This window comes from Dermochelys coriacea, chromosome 9 (genome assembly GCF_009764565.3).
Source record: "Dermochelys coriacea isolate rDerCor1 chromosome 9, rDerCor1.pri.v4, whole genome shotgun sequence".
In the NCBI taxonomy this organism is placed as follows: Eukaryota; Metazoa; Chordata; order Testudines; family Dermochelyidae; genus Dermochelys; species Dermochelys coriacea.
This window is the reverse complement of record NC_050076.1, coordinates 57,681,661-57,702,599: the sequence shown is the minus strand read 5'-3', so window position 1 is coordinate 57,702,599 and position 20,939 is coordinate 57,681,661. Positions and strand designations below refer to the sequence as shown.

Below are 20,939 nucleotides of genomic sequence, written 5' to 3'. Positions count from 1 at the left end.
CATGTAAGTCCACCCTAGAAATGCCTTCTCTCACCTCCAGGCAGGACATGATGAAGTTCACAGCTTCTTCTGGTGAGAAGACCTTGAAGAGGCCATCACAGGCCAGCATAATGAACCTGAAAGAGAATCAACACTAGGCAATACGTAGGACCCTATCAAATTCGTGGCCATGAAATCTGGTCTTCCCCCTCCCCCCCCGTTGAAATCTGGTCTTTTTTGTGCGCTTTTACCCTACACTATACAGATTTCACGGTGGAGACCAGTTTTTCCTCAAATTAGGGGTTCTGACCCAAAAGGGAGTTGCTGGGGTCGCTGCGATATTGTCATCCTCACTTCTGCGCTGCCTTCAGAGCTGGGCGCCCCCCCAGCAGCAGTACAGAAGTAAGGGTTGCAATACCATGCCATAACACCCTTACTCCTGCGTTACTGCCTTCAGAGCTGGGTGGCCGAAGAGTGGCGGAGGCTGACAGAGGGTCCAGCTTTGCAGGCAGCAGTGCAGAAGTAAGGGTGGAAATACCATACCAAGCCATCCTTACTTCTGCCCTGCAGCTGGTGGTGGTGCTGCCTTCAGAGCTGGGCTCCCAGCCAGCAGCCACTGCTCTCCAGCTACACAGCTCTGAAGACAGCACTGCCACCAGCAGCAGCGCAGAAGTAAGGGTAGTAGTACCGCAACCCCCCACTACAACTCCTTTTTGGGTCAGGACTCCTACAATTATAATGCGGTGAAATTTCAGATTTAAATAGCTGAAATCATAAAATTTATGATTTTTGAAATCCTATGACCGTGAAATTGACAAAAATGGACCATGAATTTGGTAGGGCCCTAGCAATATGGGTAGGCCCTTCTACCTTCCAACTACAAAATCCCCCAATTTATTTTACTAGATGCCCTCTGTTAGAATCATTGAGGAAGACTTTCCAAAATGGGTGAATGGGTAATTGGATCCTTGCTTCTGCAGGTAGAGCAAAAGCTACTCAGGACCATCATTTTATAGGGGAATGGGTGAAAAGGGGAGCATGAGAATACGACTGTAGTTTTCAAACTACAGCACTGCTATCAGCACTGCGCCCAGAGGGTATCCTCCTTACATATTCCCTACACACGAACTAGAGAACATGCCAAAAGTGTAATAAAGATGGAGTAGCAGAGTTCCTATGTCAGGACATACGATGGGGCTCTACAAACAATGAATACGATGACTTGTTATGCAAAGTCACTGTGTGTTGCCCATATACAGTTATTTCTGTTCCAGCAGGAACTCACTCTTCCCTTGAAAGTTCTGTTCTTCCATCTCTCTCCCCTGAGAAGTGGATAAAAGCAAGGGAATATAAGGGGTATCAGCAGGGCTGGTCCCCAGTACAACCACCAGGGCATCCCACATTACAGCATCTAGTGTCTCAAAGGCCCCACAAGCACCCTTAATTCAGGCATTTCCTTGACTCTGATGTCTTTCCCCAGCCAGAATTAGTCCCCTTTCCCACCCTGACTCATCAGGTATCTCCTCTCATTTCCCCTCCCATCTCCACACCACAGTTTCCCAGTCAGTCCCCTCTCCTTGTTCCATTCTAGTACCCATCCCTTCCAGCTCAGGTCCCCTCTGCATTTAAATCAGGCACTTTCCTCCTCCCTACTGCCTGGAACTAGCAGGGGGGAGCACTGAGCACAAGAGCGTCCCTGGTCTCCATTCTGGCGCCCAACGCTGACCCTGGCATGACCCCCAGCAGCAGAGTGAAAATTGCAAGGGAAGTCTGCTCTAGCCCCAGAATGGAGCATGCCTAGTGCAGACAGAATCTTTGGAGATTTTAGTTATGATGTTTTAGTAAATCTTTGTTGAGCATGTGTGAGCGATGATTTTTCAAAGGCTTATATCATCTTGGCTGAATTTGGGCACATTTTCATAGGGATAGCAAAAAGTACATCCCCTTACCAAATATCAAGTCACTGCTCCAGAGTATAGGCATGCTAGCAGTTCAAGAGAATATCTGCCAGAATTTTTAACATAAGCAAAAAATAATGTATTTTTCTCTAGCCTCATTCCGTTATGTCTGAAATGTTCAAGAAGGATTGCTAGGAAGAGAGAGGCTCCACCTAACGAAGCGAGGGAAGAACATCTTCACAAGCAGGCTGGCGAACCTAGTGAGGAGGGCTTTAAACTAGGTTCACCAGGGGAAGGAGACCAAAGCCCTGAGGTAAGTGGGATAGCAGGAGGAAGCACGAGCAGGAGAGCGCAAGAGGGGAGGACTCCTGCCTCATACTGAGAAAGCAGGATTATCAGTGAGTTATCTTAAGTGCCTATACACAAATGCAAGAAGTCTGGGAAATGAGCAGGGAGAACTGAAAGTCCTGGCACGGTCAAGGAATTATGATGTGATTGGAATCACAGAGACTTGGTGGGATAACTCACATGACTGGAGTACTGTCATGGATGGATATAAACTGTTCAGGAAAGACAGGCAGGGCAGAAAAGGTGTGGGAGTTGCATTGTATGTAAGAGAGCAGTATGACTGCTCAGATCTCTGGTATGAAACTGCAGAAAAACCTGAGAGTCTCTGGATTAAGTTCAGAAGTGGGAGTCTGCTATACACCAGAGGGATGAGGTGGATGAGGCTTTCTTCAGGCAACTAACAGAAGTTACCAGATCACAGGCCCTGGTTCTCATGGGGGACTTCAGTCACCCCGGTATCTGCTGGGAGAGCAATACAGCGGTGCACAGACAATCCAGGAAGTTTTTGAAAGTGTAGGGGACAATTTCCTGGTACAAGTGATGGAGGAATCAACTAGGGGCAGAGCTCTTCTTGACCTGCTGCTCACAAACTGGGAAGAATTAGTAGGAGAAGCAGAAGTGGATGGGAACCTGGGAGGCAGTGACCATGAGATGGTCAATTCAGGATCCTGACAAAAGGAAGAAAGGAGAGCAGCAGAATACGGACCCTGGACTTCACAAAAGCAGACTGACTCCCTCAGAGAACTGATGGGCAGGATCCCCTGGGAGAATAACATGAGGGGGAAAGGAGTCCAGGAGAGCTGGCTGTATTTTAAAGAATCCTTATTGAGGTTGCAGGAACAAATCATCCCGATGTGTAGAAAGAATAGTAAATATGGCAGGCGACCAGCTTGGCTTAACAGTGAAATCCTTGTTGATCTTAAAACACAAAAAAGCAGCTTACAAGAAATGGAAGCTTGGACAAACGATCAGGGAGGAGTATAAAAATATTGCTCAGGCATGCAGGAGTGAAATCAGGAAGGCCAAATCACACTTGAAGTTGCAGCTAGCAAGGGATGTTAAGAGTAACAAGAAGGGTTTCTTCAGGTAAGTTAGCAACAAGAAGGTGGTCAACGAAAGTGTGGGCCCCTTACTGAATGTGGGAAGCAACCTAGTGACAGAGGATGTGGAAAAAGCTAATGTACTCAATTTTTTTGCCTTTGTCTTCAAGAACAAGGTCAGCTCCCGGACTACTGCACTGGGCAGCACAGTATGGGGAGGAGGTAACCAACCCTCTGTGGAAAAAGAAGTGGTTCAGGACTATTTAGAAAAGCTGGACGAGCACAAGCCCCTGGGGCTGGATGCACTGCATCCGAGGATGTTGGCAAATGTGACTGAAGAGCCATTGACCATGATCTTTGAAAATTCATGGCGATTGGGGGGGGGTGTCCCAGATGACTGGACGAAGGCTAATGTAGTGCCCATCTTTAAAAAAGGGAGGAGGAACTACAAACCAGTCAGCCTCACCTCAGTCCCTGGAAAAATCATGGAGCAGGTCCTCAAGGAATCAATTCTGAAGCACTTAGAGGAAAAGAAGAAAGTGATCAGAACAGTCAGCATGGATTCACCAAGGGCAAGTCATGCCTGACTAAGCTAACTGCCTTCTATGAAAAGATAACTGGCTCTGTGGATGAGGGGAAAGCAGTGGACGTTTTATTCCTGGACTTTCGCAAAGCTTTTGATATGATCTCCCACAGTATTCTTGCCAGCCAGTTAAAGAAGTATGGGCTGGATGAATGGACTATAAGGTGAATAGAAAACTGGCTAGATCGTCGGGCTCAATGGGTAGTGATGAATGGCTGCATGTCTAGTTGGCAGCTGGTATCAAGTGGAGTGCCCCAAGGGTCGGTCCTGGGGCCGGTTTTGTTCAATATCTTCCTTAATGATCTGGAGGATAGTATGGATTGCACCCTCAGCAAGTTTGCAGGTGACATTAAACTGGGAGGAGTGGTAGATACACTGGAGGGTAGGGATAGGATAGAGAGGGCCCTAGATAAATTGGAGGATTGGGCCAAAAAAAATCTGATGAGGATCAATAAAGACAAGTGCAGAGTCCTGCATTTAGGATGGAAGAATCCTATGCATTGCTACAGACTAGGGACCGAGTGGCTGGCAGCAGTTCTGCAGAAAAGGACCTAGGGGTTACGGTGGACAAGAAGCTGAGTCAACAGTGTGCCCTTGTTGCCAAGGCGCTAATAGCATTTTGGGCTGTGTAAGAAGGAGCATTGCCAGCACATCGAGGGACGTGATCATTCCCCTCTATTTGGCATTGGTGAGGCCTCATCTGGAATACTGTGTCCAGTTTTGGGCCCCACACTATAAAAAGGATGTGGAAAAATTGGAAAGAGTCCATCAAAAATGATTAGGGGGCTGGAGCACATGACTTATGGGAGGCTGAGAGAACTGGGATTATTTAGTCTGCAGAAGAGAAGAATGAGGGGGGATCTGATAGCTGCTTTCAACTACCTGAAAGAGGGTTCCAAAAATGATGGATTTAGACTGTTCTCAGTGGTACCAGAAAACAGAAGGAGGAATAACGTTGCAGTGGGGGAGGTTTAGGTTGGATATTAGGAAAAACTTTTTCACTAGGAGGGTGATGCACTGGAATGGTTTACCTAGGGAGGGGGTGGAATCTCCTTCCTTGGAGGTTAAGGTCAGGCTTGACAAAGCCCTGGCTGGGATGATTTAGTTGGGAATTGGTCCTGCTTTGAGCAGGGGGTTGGACTAGATAACCTCCTGAGGGCCCTTCCAACCCTGATATTCTATGATTCCAAGATAGTTAAGCTTGAGTCATGCACCCAGCATGCAACACTTAAGTCCAAATGGTAAGAATTTGGCAAATTTACAAGCAAATGAAAACAGGGTCTTAAAAGCAGGAATTGTCAGGCAACCTTAATAATAGGAGGTATCAGCCCTGCCTATAATACTGCATTTGAATTACTATAGATGGTAAGCTGTTTAGTGCAGGGGTTTAGTCAGTCTGTAATTCTGTAATTGCTACATATGCTTACACAGCTCCACACATGATGAACCCTTCCAATTAACTCTCCATCAAAAAACAAATGTAATAAAAGAGCCATCACAGTGATGAGAATAAGGAAACTCTGGTGACCTGACTTGAGAAGATTCTGCATTATGAACTGCTAAACAGAAATGGCAATGAACACATACCTTGCTTTACCCTCTGCTTGGACATGCTTTACCTGTCATTGTGTGTGAGTTGGCAGCGTTTGATATCCGGCACAGAAATGACACCACTGCGCTTGTACTGTCCATCCCCAATGGAGCGGGAAACCTCCAGCACACCCAGCACTCGCCCGTCTCTGAATGATGGAAAGGAAGCCCAGTTGGGACAAAATAATTCAGCAGGACATCAGCTTTCCCAACACTGCACACATCCCTTCCTTTCTCGCTGGAAGACTGACTGCACATTCTCAAGCAGATGCTTAGGGGGGAAATGCAGAGGAGCTATTCTTGATGGCCTACTCTTTAAACACTGTGGGTAAAACCCTGCCCTCACTTAAGTCAGGAGGAGTTTTTCCTTTGCCTGAAAATAGGTTGGATTTCATCCCATGTCTCCTATATCTTAAGTCTCAGGGTGAGCAAACTCCACACAGAAACTTCAACAATGACAGAAGATAGGGAGAGAGTGAAAGAAACCATCAGTAGCATTAACCATTTTATTTTCTTTGGAGTTGCCCTAACTGAGAGGTGTTCAACCTAATAGGGCAGGAAAACATAATTCAGAAGCATAAGAACTGAGCATAGCATGTGTAACCAGGGCTTGTTGAAGTCAGTGTTAACAAAATCCCAACCTTGACTTCAAAAAGGAGAGATAGGAGATATTTTTAACAAAAGACAGTGAGCATCATAGTGCATTTAAGTACAGCAAAGAATGATACTCTGTCAACAACCACGAGGATTAAGAATGGACCACAAGCGATTTGCTAATGAAATGAGTTTCCATTACAAACTCAGTAGAGGATTATAATTTTTTATGGAAAAACCATTGTACTGGGGGAGGCAAGAGTACAGAGTGGGATCATCATATGTAGTATTATACTAAGACAGAAAAAATGAAGCACCTGGACCTGGCTATTTTTTCACCAATTAACCTGCTCTTGACCTTGACAATGTGTCAAATTATTGACTTGTCTCTAATCTTCTGTTTTAGTTAAGAGCGGGAAAGTTGTGAAACATTCCCTGTAGCTGCACGCCTCTGACCTCCTTGACCCCTCACAGTCTGGTTCTACTGTGGTTATGGCTCTGACCAATGATCTCCTCTTCTTAATCAGAGATAACTAGAGCTATCTGCTGCCTTTGATACCACTGATCATAAGATCTGGCTGACTTACCTTAAGATCAAAGGTGTAGATGGGGCTACTTTTTGGAGGCTTCAGTCTTTTCCTCTCACAGAAAATACTGCTTTAAAAATATTATTGCATATCTTACTGATAAGATATTGGGGTGGACAAGCTTTCTAGTGCTGTTCTGTTGTTCCTCAGCCACTGGCCACCCTTGTTACTAAGCTGAGTCCTAATCAATGGATCCTAATCTAAATGGCTGTTTACCTTTCAATTTTTGTCAACAGTTAATTGCTTCTGGTTATAAAAGAGGGCTCTACTTCCCCTGCTCTCATCCTCAATCCCGATCCCTTCGGCCTGTTAAGAGGACAAGGAAAGAAAGCTAGTTTATTGGGATGGTGAAAATGAGCGTCCAGAGAGGAAAAATGGTTACCTACCTTTTGTAGCCGTTGTTCGAGATGTGTTGCTCATATTCATTCCATTCTAGGTGTGTGTGCACCCACGTGCACAGTTGTCCGACATTTTTGCATTAGTGGTATCCATAAGGCCAGCTGCAGTGCCCTCTGGAGTGCCATGCTCAAGTGCCAGTATACGAGGCTCTGCCAGCCCTACGCCATCTCAGTTCCTTCTTGCTGGCAACTCCAACAGAGGTACAGGAGGGCAGGTAGTGGAATGGATATAAGCAACACATGTTGAAGAACAACAGTTACAAAAGGTAGGTAACCATTTTTTCCCTCTGAGTGCTTGCTCATTTTGATTCTATTCTAGGTGACTCACAAGCAGTATCCTTGGAGGTGGGCTCACAGTTCACAGTTGCGCGGCTTATAGCACTGCTCTACCGAAGCCATCATCATCCCAGGCCTGTGGGGTAAGTGCGTAATGGGACATGAACATGTGGATGGATGACCAGGCAGCAGCCCTGCAGATATCTTGGATTGGCACCTGAGCCAGGAAGGCCTCCACCGAGGCTTATGCCCTGGTTGAGTGGGCAGTTATAATTGCTGGTGGGGGCACTTTCGCCTGTTCATAGCAAAAATGAATGCAGGTGGCGATACATAATGAAATTCTCTGGGTGGACACAAGAAGGCCCGTCCATCCTGTCTGCCACCACGACGAATATTTGCATTGATTTATGGAATGGATTAGTCCTTTCTGTGTAAACCAAGGGTTCTCAAACTGGGGATTGGGACCCCTCAGGGGGGTCACAAGATTATTACGTGGGGGGGGGGTCGCAAGCTGTCAGCCTCCACCCCAAACACCAGTTTGCCTCCAGCATTTATAATGGTGTTAAATATATAAAATGATTGATAAGAGGTGTCGCACTCAGAGGCTTGCTTTGTGAAAGGGGTCACCAGTACAAAAGTTTGAGAACCACTGGTGTAAACAGTTAGTGCCCTCCTGACATCCAGAGAGTGTAATCTATGCTCCTCATATGACGTATACTTACCAGTCTTCTTTCCAAAACTTCATATTTCCTGGCTGGTATGAAACTGTTAAACTACCTTGTGCAGGAAAGTTGGGTGTAGCTGCAGTGGAACCTTGTCCTTGTAGAACACCTTATAGAGTGGCTCCGAGGTAAGCACCCTAATCTCAGAGACCCTACAGGCTGATATTACTGCCATGAGGAATGAGACCTTCCATGAAAGCAGAAGAAGGGAACAGGAAGGAAGCCAATGGCTAGAAAGGGGGGCCCTTGAGCCTTGACAGTATGAGATTCAGGTCCTGAGGAGGGACAGGATCATGGACCTGAGGATAGAGCCACTCCAGACCTTTTAGAAACTGGACCATCACGTTGTGAGCAAAGACTGACCTGCCCCGGAATGGAGGGTGGAAGGCCAAAATAGAGGCTAAGTGGACCTTGATCAATGAAAGAGACAGGCCCTGTAGCTTGAGACTAGAAGGTAGTCCAGGATCATCTGCAGTGAGGCCTGTTTTGGCCGAAGACCTTGGTCTGAGGCCCAACACGTGAACTGTTTCCATTTGGCCGGGTAGGTCGCCCTGGCGGAGGGTTTCCTGCTCCCCAACAGTACCCGTGGGACTCAGTCCGAGCACTCCCACTCCTCTGTATTCAACCATGCAGCAGCCAAGCCATAAGGTGCAGCGTGGCCAGGTTCAGGTGCAGAAGTCTGCTGTGGTTCTGGGACAGCAGGTCTAGCCAGAGTGGCAGCTGCAGCAGAGCGATCACCGAGATGTCCAGCACTGTGCTAAACCAGTATCGGCGAGGCCAAGCCGGAACGATAAGGATTACCCTCACCTTGTGCTGCTTGATCTTCATGAGGACTCTGTCGATTAAAGGCACTGGTAGGAAGGCGTACATTAGGGCCCCCAACCACAGGAGCAAGAAGGCATCACAAGGGAGCCTCTGTCGATCCCCCAAATCGAGCAGAATATGTGGCACTTCCTGTTCTATCTGGACACGAACAAGTCCACTCAGGGAGTTCCCCACTTCTGGAAGATCATGCTGACCACCTCCAGGTGGAGTGACCACTCGTGGTGAGATGAGAAGGTCCTGTTGAGGCGATCTCAACATGTTCCTGGCCCCAGGAGGTGCACTGCCACAAGATGGATGGCATGCTGCACACAGAAGTCGCACAGCCAAAGAACTTCTTGGCAAAGGGCTGACGACCTGGCTCCACCTTGCTTGTTGATATAAAACATGTGGCGGTGTTGTTCATCAGGATCTGGACTACCTTGCCCCTCAAATGAGGCAGGAAAGCCTGGCTGGCCAAGCAAATCGCTCTGAGCTTTCTGATGTTTATGTGGAGGGAGAGATCATCTTGCGACCAATGACCTTGCGTGCTGAGATCACCCAGGTGTGCTCCCCACCCCAGGTCTAAGGCATCAGAAACCAGGGTCAGCGACGGGGATGTAAATGGAACACCCTCCAACATGAATCCAGGCTCCAACCACCATTCCAGGGATGACCATATGTGGTCCAGCACCTTGACCATTCGGTCTAGATTGTGCCTCTTGGGGATGCAGACTGATGCCAGCCATGCTTGCAGGGGTCTGAGATGGAGCTGGGCATGACGTACCACGTAGAGTACAGGATGCCATGTGGCCTAACAACCTTAGGCATCTGTAAGCGGTGGTGAGCGGGCAGGCCCTCACATGCGAGATCAAGTCTGTCATGGCTCGGAAATCGGCCTCTGGGAGGAAGCCCCTTGCCCACATGGAGCTGAGGACCACCCCCGCTATAAATTCTGTTTGTTGTTAAAGTTAGGGTTGATTTCTTTTAGTTTATTAACAGGCCCAGATCGTGACATGTGGAATGTACCCGATCTCGGAGTAGAACCCTTTCCCCGCTCATTTCCCGAGGGATCTCCCCTACCACTCCCAGCCGAGTTGCTCATGAAAAGGGCCCCTGAAGAGGGATGGGGAAGAGTGGCCGAGAATTACAGGGTGTAGCCCAGAGATATTATACTGAGCACTGAAGGGTTAAAATCCATTGCTGATGTAATAACCTGGTATATGGATTTGTGTACAGGCCCAAAGTCCAGAGTTTGGTCAAGAGATCAGAGGCCTAGCAATAGCTAAGAGAAAGCAGAATAACCAAAGATAACCTTGCTTTTGCTAAGATATGCCTGGTCAGCAAAACGCCAGATGTTGGGGGAAATAATTGTGTCTTATTCAAAGTTGCAAATAGAACAAAGAAGCCCTGTTTCTGTTGTGTTAGTTTCTTCTGTAGGGAGATGTTCTTCCCACACTTCCAACCTTGAGTTTATGGAAGGTTCAAGCATGTTAGTATAAGATACGGCCTCCTCCCACCTCCCTTTCCCAGGGACTAATGCCTACCTTAAAACATAAATGAACAACTTAAAAGACAATCTTTATTGCCATATACTTTCACTGTTTCTTTGCTTTTACCCCTAGATATATATCTGTTGGACAGTCAAAGGAGCTACTTCATTCCTATGACCCCAAATCAGAATTCAACATATATATTTTATACTAATACATTAATTAAAGTACTAATTAAATGTTAATTTGTGAACTTGAGACCATAGGCAGAGATATTATTTAACCTTTGACCATTGGCTACTGTGCTATCATGTCTTGCAGCTAAACCTATCCGGGGGTGTGGGACTGCCTACCCCGTCACTTTCCCTCGCCCATGGAAAATCCAAATATTCCATTGTAATCAATTGATTGACAGTGTCTCTGAGCCTAACAAATGAGGTGACACTCCGTCAGCGCTGTATGTAATAAACTCCTGTGCTTGACCTCTACACGATGTGGATTTATGTCCTTCAGTTTGGGGGCTTGTCCGGGATACAGGCTTGTGAGCTAATTGAGGATCTGAGACTGAAATCAAAAAAAAGGAGATGAGTATGTTTACTTTACCCCCTCATTAGGCCAGGGACAGAAGTCTCTCATCCCCTTTCAGACACATATTGTTTCCACTTTTTTAAATTTAAGTGTGAAGGAACTGAGATAGGTGTAGTCCAAGCAGAGGGGTTAAAGAAGGGTACCGATTGGGAGGGGAGACGTGTGCAAGAGGGTCTGTTTAGATTAAGGGGGTGTTACGGGGGACTTGGATAAACCACCAGCAAGCGATTAGCCGTGAGTTAAGCCCAGGACTGGCTGGGTACGCAAGTGGTAGGCAGTGCAAACTGGTGGTCCCATTTCCTCATTACAAGTCCCAGGGGAGTGCCCCCCCCCCGGCATGTAACGTACATGCTTTTGAATAGCACAAAGTCTCCAACCAATAAGGCCGGCAATTGTGTGTAATTTAAGTCCGCACGGTATTCAAAAAGGGGGGAGACGTCCTCCTCAAACTGTCAAGCTGTAGAGATTGAGACTGCAGTTTTTCAGGAAAAAAGGGGTAACATAAATCCCCATCAAGGCTGACTGGCTGGAGAGATTGAGACTATGATATTTGGGGGGGAAAATGTAAGTTCCCAACAAGGTCAGCAGCCGGGGTGACTAAAAACCCATGGCATCAAAAGGAGAGGCGATAATCAGCCCTCGAGAGTATTTGCAATATAAACATGTCAAAGTTTGGCAGACAGCAGCTAAAAAACCAAACTACTTGGCAGCCGGACCAGAGGTGGATCTGGTTACTTGGTGAAATAATCAGAAAAGTGACAAAACAGACAAGGCCGTAATAGTGTTATTGGAATACTCAACCTAAAAGAAAGAAAAAATGCAATTTTAAAATCTTAGAACCAAGCTCTGAAAGATAAGAGCTTGTGCTTTAAAATATGTAATTGTCCGGAGATTGGAAAAGATCCCAGAGCAAACAAATTCACCATGCCTGGGACATGCCTCCAGAGTGGGAGGGGGAGAGCACGCTCCCGGCATTTGTCAGCAAACTGCATCACCGATTAACTATCTGTGGGAAAACTCAGCAGCACAAAGCAAAGGGGAGGAATCCGAACCCCCTCCATACATTTCTTCATGTGAAAAGCCAAATTTAAGCACTCACAGAGATAATAAAGGAGCACCACAAAGATTAATTGCCCCAGGGGAGCAAGTACAGCATATGGCTCCAATCAAAATGCAATTAAGGAGGTTCAGAAATGTTAATGCGGAGGGTGAACCAGTAAGGGGACTCAGGACAGAAACAACTAAAATCTATCGTCCCTTCACCCCGCAGGAAAAAACAGGTGTTACTGTCCGATGTATCTGAACTCAAACGTGATAAAAAGAATACTGAGTTCTGGGACAAGCTGGATGGCCTGGCTGAAATACATGGCACCCATAGGAAGGACGTTCACATCCTGGTCAAGTGTAAATGCCCCAGGGATGTGTGGGACAACTTAGAAGATAAATGGAAGATGGGGCACTGGGCTGAAGATCATAACTCCAACCCTGCGGGAGGGGATCAGGCTAGAGAACCAGCAGGAATTCCAAACCCAGATGCAGGCAGTGTAACAGGATTCAGAAATGCATTATCTGCTGTTCTAGAAGCCCAGACCACTAACTGGGGGGCTCTGCAATCAGTGGTTCAGCAGAAGGGGGAGTCTGCCATATCTTATGCTGAAAAGAAATGGAATGCATTCCGAGCTTATTCAGGTCTGGAGAATATAACATCCCGAGACCATGATGTATTCCTCCAAATCCTAAAGGAAGGGCTGTCTGCAGACCACCAAGCCGTCCTGGCATTAGACATCTCAGTGGGAGAGACCTACTCAGCAGTAATGAAATGGGCCACAGAAGTAGAAAACAGAAAAAAGAGGAAGGTAGCAGCAACCACCCCCTCTGAGGAAATTACAGCAGTTCATGCAATCAGAACCACTACCTGCTTCACGTGCAATAAGCCTGGACATCTGGCATGTGATTGTAAAAATAAAAATAAAATCAAAACATGCAGCAATTGTAAAAGGAGCGACCACATAAAGGAAGACTGCTTTCACCCTGTGAGGGGGGTTGAGGGTGTAAGGAGGGCCAGTGGCCAAACAAGCAGAATAAAACTGATACAACTAGTACCCAAGAACAAGATAAACAAATCCAGGAGTTGCTCAAACTCCTGGGTAGCAAATAAGTATCAGCAGCCGCTGTGGTTGAAACCGAAGATGACCCCAGGATGTTTCTTAATGCACGACTGGGGCGCTGACTGTGCAACATGTTAATAGACACAGGAGCCTCGGTATTGATAACCAGCCAGGATCTCCCCCACACCCATATGGATTGAAGGGGTGGGAGGGGGAAAAGATTAAAAGCAACCCTAAGCCAGCCAGCAAAAATAGAATTTGAAGATATGGTCACAGTAAAATCTGGGTTTGCCCCGAGCAGGGAGACTCAATTTGCAGCACAGATCTCCTTAAGGAGCTTGGGGGAGTAATCAACCCCAGAACTAGCTGCATTAAATGGGCCGGAGGATCCAAACAAGAGAGATCATCTCAAAATATAGCCATGATTGCCAGTAGTAAGGCAATAATACGGGGGGGGGGGGGAGGGAAGGGCAGTCCAGTAGAAACACTGTGTTCCCTTCACCCTGAAGTGTGGGCAACAGATAAACAAGATTGTGGGCTAGTAAACATGAAGCCTATATCTGTAGAAGGACCAACTCATAAAGCCCACAGGTAGTACCCGATTAAACCAGAAGCCTTAGAGGAAGTTAAAATTATAGTCACTAATCTATAGTGGAATCTAAAGGGGAGATTAGAAAAAACATCTCCACAACTAACTCCCCAATTTGGTCTGTCCGGAAGCCAGATGGGACCTGGAGGTTAACTATAGACTACACCCACCTTAACCCGGTGACTCCAAAGGCACATCCTATTGTGGCAAGCCCTGACACTATTCTTAATTTGCTAAAACCAGGACACTCAGTATTCTCAGTACTGGATATAGCTAATGGATTTTGGAGTATTCCCTTTGCAAAAGAGAGTCAGGAAAAATTTGCATTCACAGTGGGAGACCAGTAGTACACTTGGACCTGAGTACCCCAGGGGTTCTATAATTCTCCCTCTATCTTTCACAGGGCGATGGCAGAAGTAATAGCAGAAGTGCCTTTGGAAGGGCATATAGTAATATTGCAGTATGTAGATGACTTGCTAATTACCAGTTCAAATGAAAAGGACAATTTAAAGACCCTAAAAAGACTGTTTATATATCTTCGCGAGGCAGGATTTAAATTAAGAGCGAAAAAAGCTCAATTGCAACAGCAGCAGGTTTTATATCTAGGACACTACATATCAAAGGGAGAGAAAGCACTCAGTAGACAGAAAGCAGGCAATTAGAGAGTTAAAAAAACACAGACAGTTAAGGAAGTCCGGAAGGTGCTGGGACTCCTCAATTTCTGTAGAATATATATTTCGGAGTACTCAGAGATGGTGGAACCAATTCAAAGCCTCACTAGAGGAGGAAAGCCTGCAAATGGAGTTAGTAATATGGGGCACAGAACAAGAGGAGGCATTTATAAAAATGAAACAGGCTTTAGCCTCCGCCCCCAGACTGGGCTTACCAGATATGGGAAAGCTGTTCCACCTTTACTGCAGCCATAGTGAAACTCAATACTCAGCTGTATTAATCCCCTGTATCCCAGAGACTACCAGAGTGCACATGGGCAGGTGGTAAAAGCTTGTGAATCATACACTCTCAGGGGAAAACTAGTGTTACATACACTTATCCATCTCCTTAATAGTAGATGGCTAAAATCTGTAACAGATGCCCGCAGGAGTCAGTGGGAATCAATAGTGTGCTTGCAAAACCCCAACTTTTCTATAGTGAGGGACAAAGGAATAAATGTAGCTGAATATCTGAACACAGAGGGAGAAGTACACAAATGTCTTATCGATAGGGAAGAGGAAGTGTCGGGGAGAGTTAAAGAAGAGCCATTAGAGAATTCAGATACAACTCTGTATGTAGATGGATCAAGAAAGTACGACAATGGAGTCCCACACACCGGATGGGCAGTGGTACTCAGTCATGGGACAGTAATAGCATCAGGTCAGACGGAAGGATCAAAGTCAGCACAAGAAGTGGAGCGAATAGCCCCCACTGAAGCTTTGAGAGTGGGGGAAGGCAAGAAGCTCACTGTATACACAGACAGCAGATATGCATTCGTAGTAGTACATGACTACATGGACATGTGGTCATGCAGAGGGTTTATAACAACAACTGGCAAGCCAATTAAGAATATGGAGGCAGTTCAAAGACTGAATAGAAGCTACCAAACTACCATCAAAACTGGCAGTAGTAAAGATAAAAGCACATAATAAAATCTCAAGCGAGAAACAAAAAGGAAATTACTGGGCAGATAAACGGGCCATAGAAATTGCACAAGCAAGTCCTATCAAGATTTGTGCAGCTGTCGTGCCAGAAGAGGAAGTGAATTTAAAAAAAGCTATATGCAACCATAAGCCCAGAAGAAAAAAAAAAAGTTGGAAGAGCCAGGCTGTGTGTATAAAAATCATTTCTGGTATGGGCTGGGGGGGAGGAGCTGGTAGCCCCGGAATGCATACAAGCTCTCCTGCTCCATGCCATCCATTTCCAGCTCATCTGGGGTGGAGACAAATGCGAGCCGCCCTGGAACACTGGTGGTGGCCCTCTATGAAAAAAGATGCTTTATTATTTCTCAAATGATGTGCACAAGTGAATGTGGGTAGAAGGAAAAAGGTGCCCCTGAACCACCAACCATGGCCAGAGGGACCGTGGCAGAATCTGCAAATTGATTTTACTGAACCCTTGCCACAAAGCTGGGGGTACACTTACATTTTGGTAATTACTGACACTTTTACCCGACGGGTAGAGAGGCATTCCCAAACAAGAACTGCACTGCCACAACAGTAGCTCGAATCCTAGCAAAAGAAATAATACCCAAATGGGGTCTGCCACTGTCAATAGACTGACCAAGGAACTCACTTTACAGGGTGAGTAATGAAAAAGGCATGTAAGGCACTAGGAATAAAGCAAAGATTCCATATACCATACCACTCTGAAAGCTCGGGAACAGTGGAAAGGATGAATAGAACAATGAAAGCAGCCTTAACAAAAGCTGTACTGGATACAGAAGGATGGGCTAGTATGCTCTCTGCTGTATTGTATCAAATCAGAGGCAGCCCAAACAGGCTGACCCAGCCGACGCTCTTTGAGTGAATGCCAGGAAGAGCAATGAGAATGCCTAGCACTGTGATCCTCTCTCTGGGGAATGCCTAGCACTGTGATCCTGGGGTGGGTGGGTTCATGGCTTTTTGCAGACAGGCTGCAGAACTACATCAAGGCATTGGACAGAGAGTTAAAGAATTTATACAACCGAGTGAAAGAAAATCAAACCCAACTGGATGATAACAGCACTTTGGACAAACCTGCATTTAAAGTTGGGGATTTGGTAATGTGTCGCATTTACCCGGAGGTTAAAGGAATTTTAAAGCTGAGATGGCAAGGCCCTGTGAGAGTCCTTCTAACTACTAATACATGTGCAAAGATTGAGGGGAAATTGGGAATGTTTTGGACGCACCAAAATCAGTTGAAATTGTTTGAATCAGCATCTGTCAATACTAACAATGTTTCCACAGGTGTCTCCACAGGTGAACAAAAAGAAGTGAAGGAGGAAGGACTGAAGGGTGACCATGGGGAGGCTCCTGCTGTCCCTGTGGTGCATGAGGAAGGACGCAAGTAGTGTGCCATGTGAAAAGGAGGATTAGGAATGGGTCACTAACCCCCCTCCTCCGGGTTTGCTTCGCTTTAATCGCTGCACTAAAGAAACACTTAGCTTTTGCAAAACATGTGCAGTGGCCAATAAACAAGTCTGGCCAGAGGTAAAGGTGGCACTATGGTTAGGACATGAGCACACGTGGAACGTAAAAAGGTCGGAAAAAAATCATACACTGATGCTCATAACAGGAAGACTAGTAACATTACAATTTTGATAACAGCTGACTGCCCTGTTATTCGCAGGTGTCAGGTGCCAGAGATTATGGAGTTTAATGGAGGCATTTGGAAGGACTCATGGAAGTACGAGTTACCCCTTTGAGCAGGGTGACACCCTTAGACGATGCTGTGGCCCTCTTAGAGGGACAGTGTCTATACTTAATGCAACCAGTGTCCGGATTACCTTTAAAGGGGGACAGCTGCATACTACTAGTGAAGGGAACTACAAGGTCCTGGGTTATCCCTCATTTGAGCACAATTACATGGCATATTGCCACGATGGCTTGGGAGGAAACAAAGACCTCGATACTGGAATTTGTGTGGGATTTTTTGGGAAAGAAACCAAACACACATGAAAGATCATGTGCCAATTATACTGACATGGTACCAAAATAAAAAGCACTGGAGGAGAGTTTTTGGAGAGCAGGACAAGCTTTGGCCATCACCACACAGGGAATTGTAACCGATCTCCTTGATGGCCGGGTCCACCCAGCCCTTATGGAAGTGGTGGGACCCTATCTCCCTAGTACCCCTCTGTGGGCATGGGGAAACAGAGAATCAATGAGAGTCCAAAGACCGGTTTGGACAGGTCACAGTATACTCTTTAACCTTTCGATACCTCTGGGCATCCCTCATTTACAGCAAGCCAGGATGGTGACCTCCCTGCCAGTATGGAGGAGGGGTCATGTTATTAAGATAGAAAGCGTTGCATACTCCGAAGTCACTGGGAGAGCACTGCATCCTAGTGAATGTTGCACCCACTCAGATAAGGAAATTGTGTGTACATGCCCTATAGTATTCTAATGAATCTTTCTACATTCGAAGTGGCCATCATGGAGAAACTGGCACACACGGAGCTGGACCAGATGAACTGTACCTACTGGTGTGTGACTGCCCAGTACCACTCCATCGAGTTAAATGGAAAGCCCTGCCCCTCGAGGCATCCAGACATGTGCATAATGGTTTCTCAAAAGGCAACCCTTCACTGTTGATGGGACTTGGGTCCACCATACTCCGCCAATGACGGGTAACCTAACATGGGATCCGGAATGGCACTATGGCAGTAAGTATCTAGAGGAGGGTCTAGAGCCCCTGCAGGCGAAGATTGAGGAGTTGGTGGCCAAGGCCCAGAGATATATTGGGGAAGGGCATCTGAGGTACACCCCGATAGGGGAAACCGTGGACCAGGCCGCTGTGAAGTACTTGAAGGCGCAGAACCAGACAGTGGAGGTTAAAGTGATGATCATAGGTGATACCATCTCAGGTCACAAGGTCCCCTGGGGATGGATCTGGGTGCTATTTTGTCAAGTTAGGTGGGGAGTCTATTCTGACATTCTTGATGGTATTGGTGCTTTACCGGCGACTCCAAAATAGACTGGGTACATTAAAATTGGTATATTTGACCTGGCGGGTTAGGAAACCCTACGGTCAAGAGGAGGGACTGAAGGGTTAAAATCCATTGCTGATGTAATAACCTGGTATATGGATTTGTGTACAGGCCCAAAGTCCAGAGTTTGGTCAAGAGGTCAGAGGCCTAGCAATAGCTAAGAGAAAGCAGAATAACCAAAGATAACCTTGCTTTTGCTAAGAGATGCCTGGTCAGCAAAACACCAGATGTTGGGGGCAATAATTGTCTTATTCAAAGTTGCAAATAGAACAAAGAAGCTCTGTTTCTGTTGTGTTAGTTTCTTCTGTAGGGAGATGTTCTTCCCACACATCCAACCTTGAGTTTATGGAAGGTTCAGGCATGTCAATATACGATTGAGCCTCCTCCCACCTCCCTTTCCCAGGGACCAATGCCTACCTTAAAACACAAATGAACAACTTAAAAGACAATCTTTATTGCCATATACTTTCATTGTTTCTTTGCTTTTACCCCTAGATATGTATCTGTTGGACAATCAAAGGAGCTACTTCATTCCTATGGACCCCAAATCAGAATTCAACATATATATTTTATACTAATACATTAAAGTACTAATTAAATGTTAAATTTGTGAACTTGAGACCATGGGTAGAGACATTATGTAACCTTTGACCATTGGCCTCTATGCTATCATGTCTTGCAGCTAAACCTATGCGGGGCAGGGGGTAGGGATGGGGGGGGGGTAGGACTGCCTACCCAGTCACTTTCCCCTGCCCATGGAAAATCCATATATCCCATTGTAATCAATTGGATTGACAGTATCTCTGAGCCTAACAAGCGAGAGGACACTCCATCAGCGCTGTACGTAATAAACTCCTCTGCTTGACCTCTACACGGTAGGGATTTATGTTCTTCAGCACCCAACGGTCTGAGGTTACTTGTGACCATGCCAACTAGAAGGGATGCAGGCAGTTGAGGAAGGTGGATTCTGAGAACTGACTGAAGTGCCATCCTTTAGTGCATTCTCAAAATGAGTGTTTCTGGCCCCTGTGGCGTCTTGCCAGGCCAGGCTGAATGGGTGACTGGGAGGTGGAGGAGCAATGATGACTGAACCCTCTGTCTCTCTTTTCTCCTAAAGGAGACTTGCCAGAGAGGCCAAGGCCTAGGAGGCAGGGGTGGCTGGAATTGCTTTCTTCTCCCTAGGCACCAGGAGGGTAGTAGACGTCAAAGGCGCTCCCAGGTGCTAAGGGGGGGGGGGGAAGAGGGGCTGGGGGATCTAGCCAGAGAGGCACCCCCTCAAGGCTCTGGAGTGGGCAGATGGCCCAAACTGGGTCCTTTGCCCAACACCCCGTCCCTCCTTGCTTGGTGCCGGGGAGCATCACTTTTTTAGGTGCTTCTTGGACACTGGCAGAGGGGAGCGGTGCCAGGCAAAACGCTCTTCACTGATGCTGAGGTGCTAGGCATAGAGTCGGAGCAGGAAGACTCCAATGCCGGCCGAAGTGCAGCCTCTATAAGAAAGATCCTTAGACGAATGTCCCACTTCTTTTGAGTTCTGGGTTGAAAGTTCTTGCAAATTCGATACTTGTCCTTTATGTGCCACTCTCCCAAGTGGCAGCGGCTATGAGGGTCGCTAACAGACACAGGCCTATTGCAGGCTGAACAAGGCTTGAAACCCAGGGACCAGGGAGTCCCTGCTGAGACCAACTTACTAAAGGAACCCTTATAACTTAACACCCAATTACTAACAACTATATACAAAGAGAACAGACAATCGGTGCTGGGGAAAACCATTATCCACTTGCTGAGGCAAAGTCACTCTGACCAACTGTAGGGCCAGTAAGAAGGAACATAGTATGTAAGGCCTGCAACTCCTCATATACCAGCGCATGACTGATACCATGTGCCCCTCCCATTTCAAGACTGTCAAGAGCCTGGGGACATTTGGTAATGGACCTTTCATTTCCAGGTCACTGATTCAATTCCAGCAAGGTCAATAACCGCACACTCTAGGGATACCTAAAAAGCTTAAATACATCAACCCAGAGCATGGGATTTTTCAAAAGCACTCAATGCTGGCCTAATTTCTCCCCATGAAATCAACAAGCACCTTTGAAAATCCTACCTTAATCGTGCACCTGGCATAATTCAACATAAGGCACCATCAATAGTAGCAGAAAGCTCTGTCAGATGGTTTTTCAGTGGCCTGCCTTGGCAGTGTCACTGTAGCTCCTAGTGGACAGGTGTCCAAATAGAAACCACAGACAAGCATTAATCTTCACCCTCATTGGTAGCCTTAGCAAAACACAAGAGTTGGTCCCTGCATGTTAGAACAGAGGTACAGGAAAATGGGGAAAGTCTTACACAGCTGATGTATGTGCTATCTTTTATTTATTAGTTGTATTGTAGTGGTGCCTAGAGACCATTATGCTAAGTATTGTACAAACATAAGACAATCCCTCCCCTAAAGATTTTATAATCCAAGTGCAAGACAAGAGCCAACACACTGAAAAATCATACAGGAGTACAAAGTAACAAGATGATTCTGATCATCATAACAAGCAGCTGTCACAGCAAACCAGCAGCCTAACCACTGACTTTTTTTTGTAAACACTATGGCAGAGGTGAGGAAGGATCTGAAGGACAAAAATGGAGGCTTTGCCCATACATAGGGGGTGGTATGGGAGA

The 20,939-nt window shown here is 46.4% G+C and overlaps 2 protein-coding genes across 7 annotated transcripts in view; one reads left to right on the top strand and one right to left on the bottom strand.

The window, feature by feature from the left end:
• The window catches only part of ERFE (erythroferrone), a 45,054-nt gene extending 25,575 nt beyond the window's left edge, over positions 1–19,479 (top strand). Inside the window, exons 6-7 of the mRNA XM_043491657.1 lie at positions 7,337–7,436; positions 18,771–19,479. Of these exons, the coding sequence (XP_043347592.1) occupies positions 7,337–7,436; positions 18,771–18,861 (191 nt within the window). The 3' untranslated portion in view covers positions 18,862–19,479. The remainder of the gene's footprint in view (positions 1–7,336; positions 7,437–18,770) is intronic.
• LOC119860986 (ILK associated serine/threonine phosphatase) overlaps positions 1–20,939 on the bottom strand; it is a 57,299-nt gene that overhangs the window by 846 nt on the left and 35,514 nt on the right. For 3 of the 6 annotated variants that reach the window (XR_006273992.1, XM_043491654.1, XM_043491653.1), the window contains 2 exons: positions 5,468–5,608; positions 35–116 (listed from right to left, as the gene is read on the bottom strand). Coding sequence is in view for 5 of the 6 variants with exons in the window: in XM_043491654.1 (XP_043347589.1) it covers positions 35–116; positions 5,468–5,608 (223 nt within the window). In the remaining variant the exon portion in view is untranslated. The remainder of the gene's footprint in view (positions 1–34; positions 117–5,467; positions 5,609–20,939) is intronic. The other 3 variants (XM_038415284.2, XM_043491652.1, XM_043491655.1) reach the window with 2 other exon arrangements.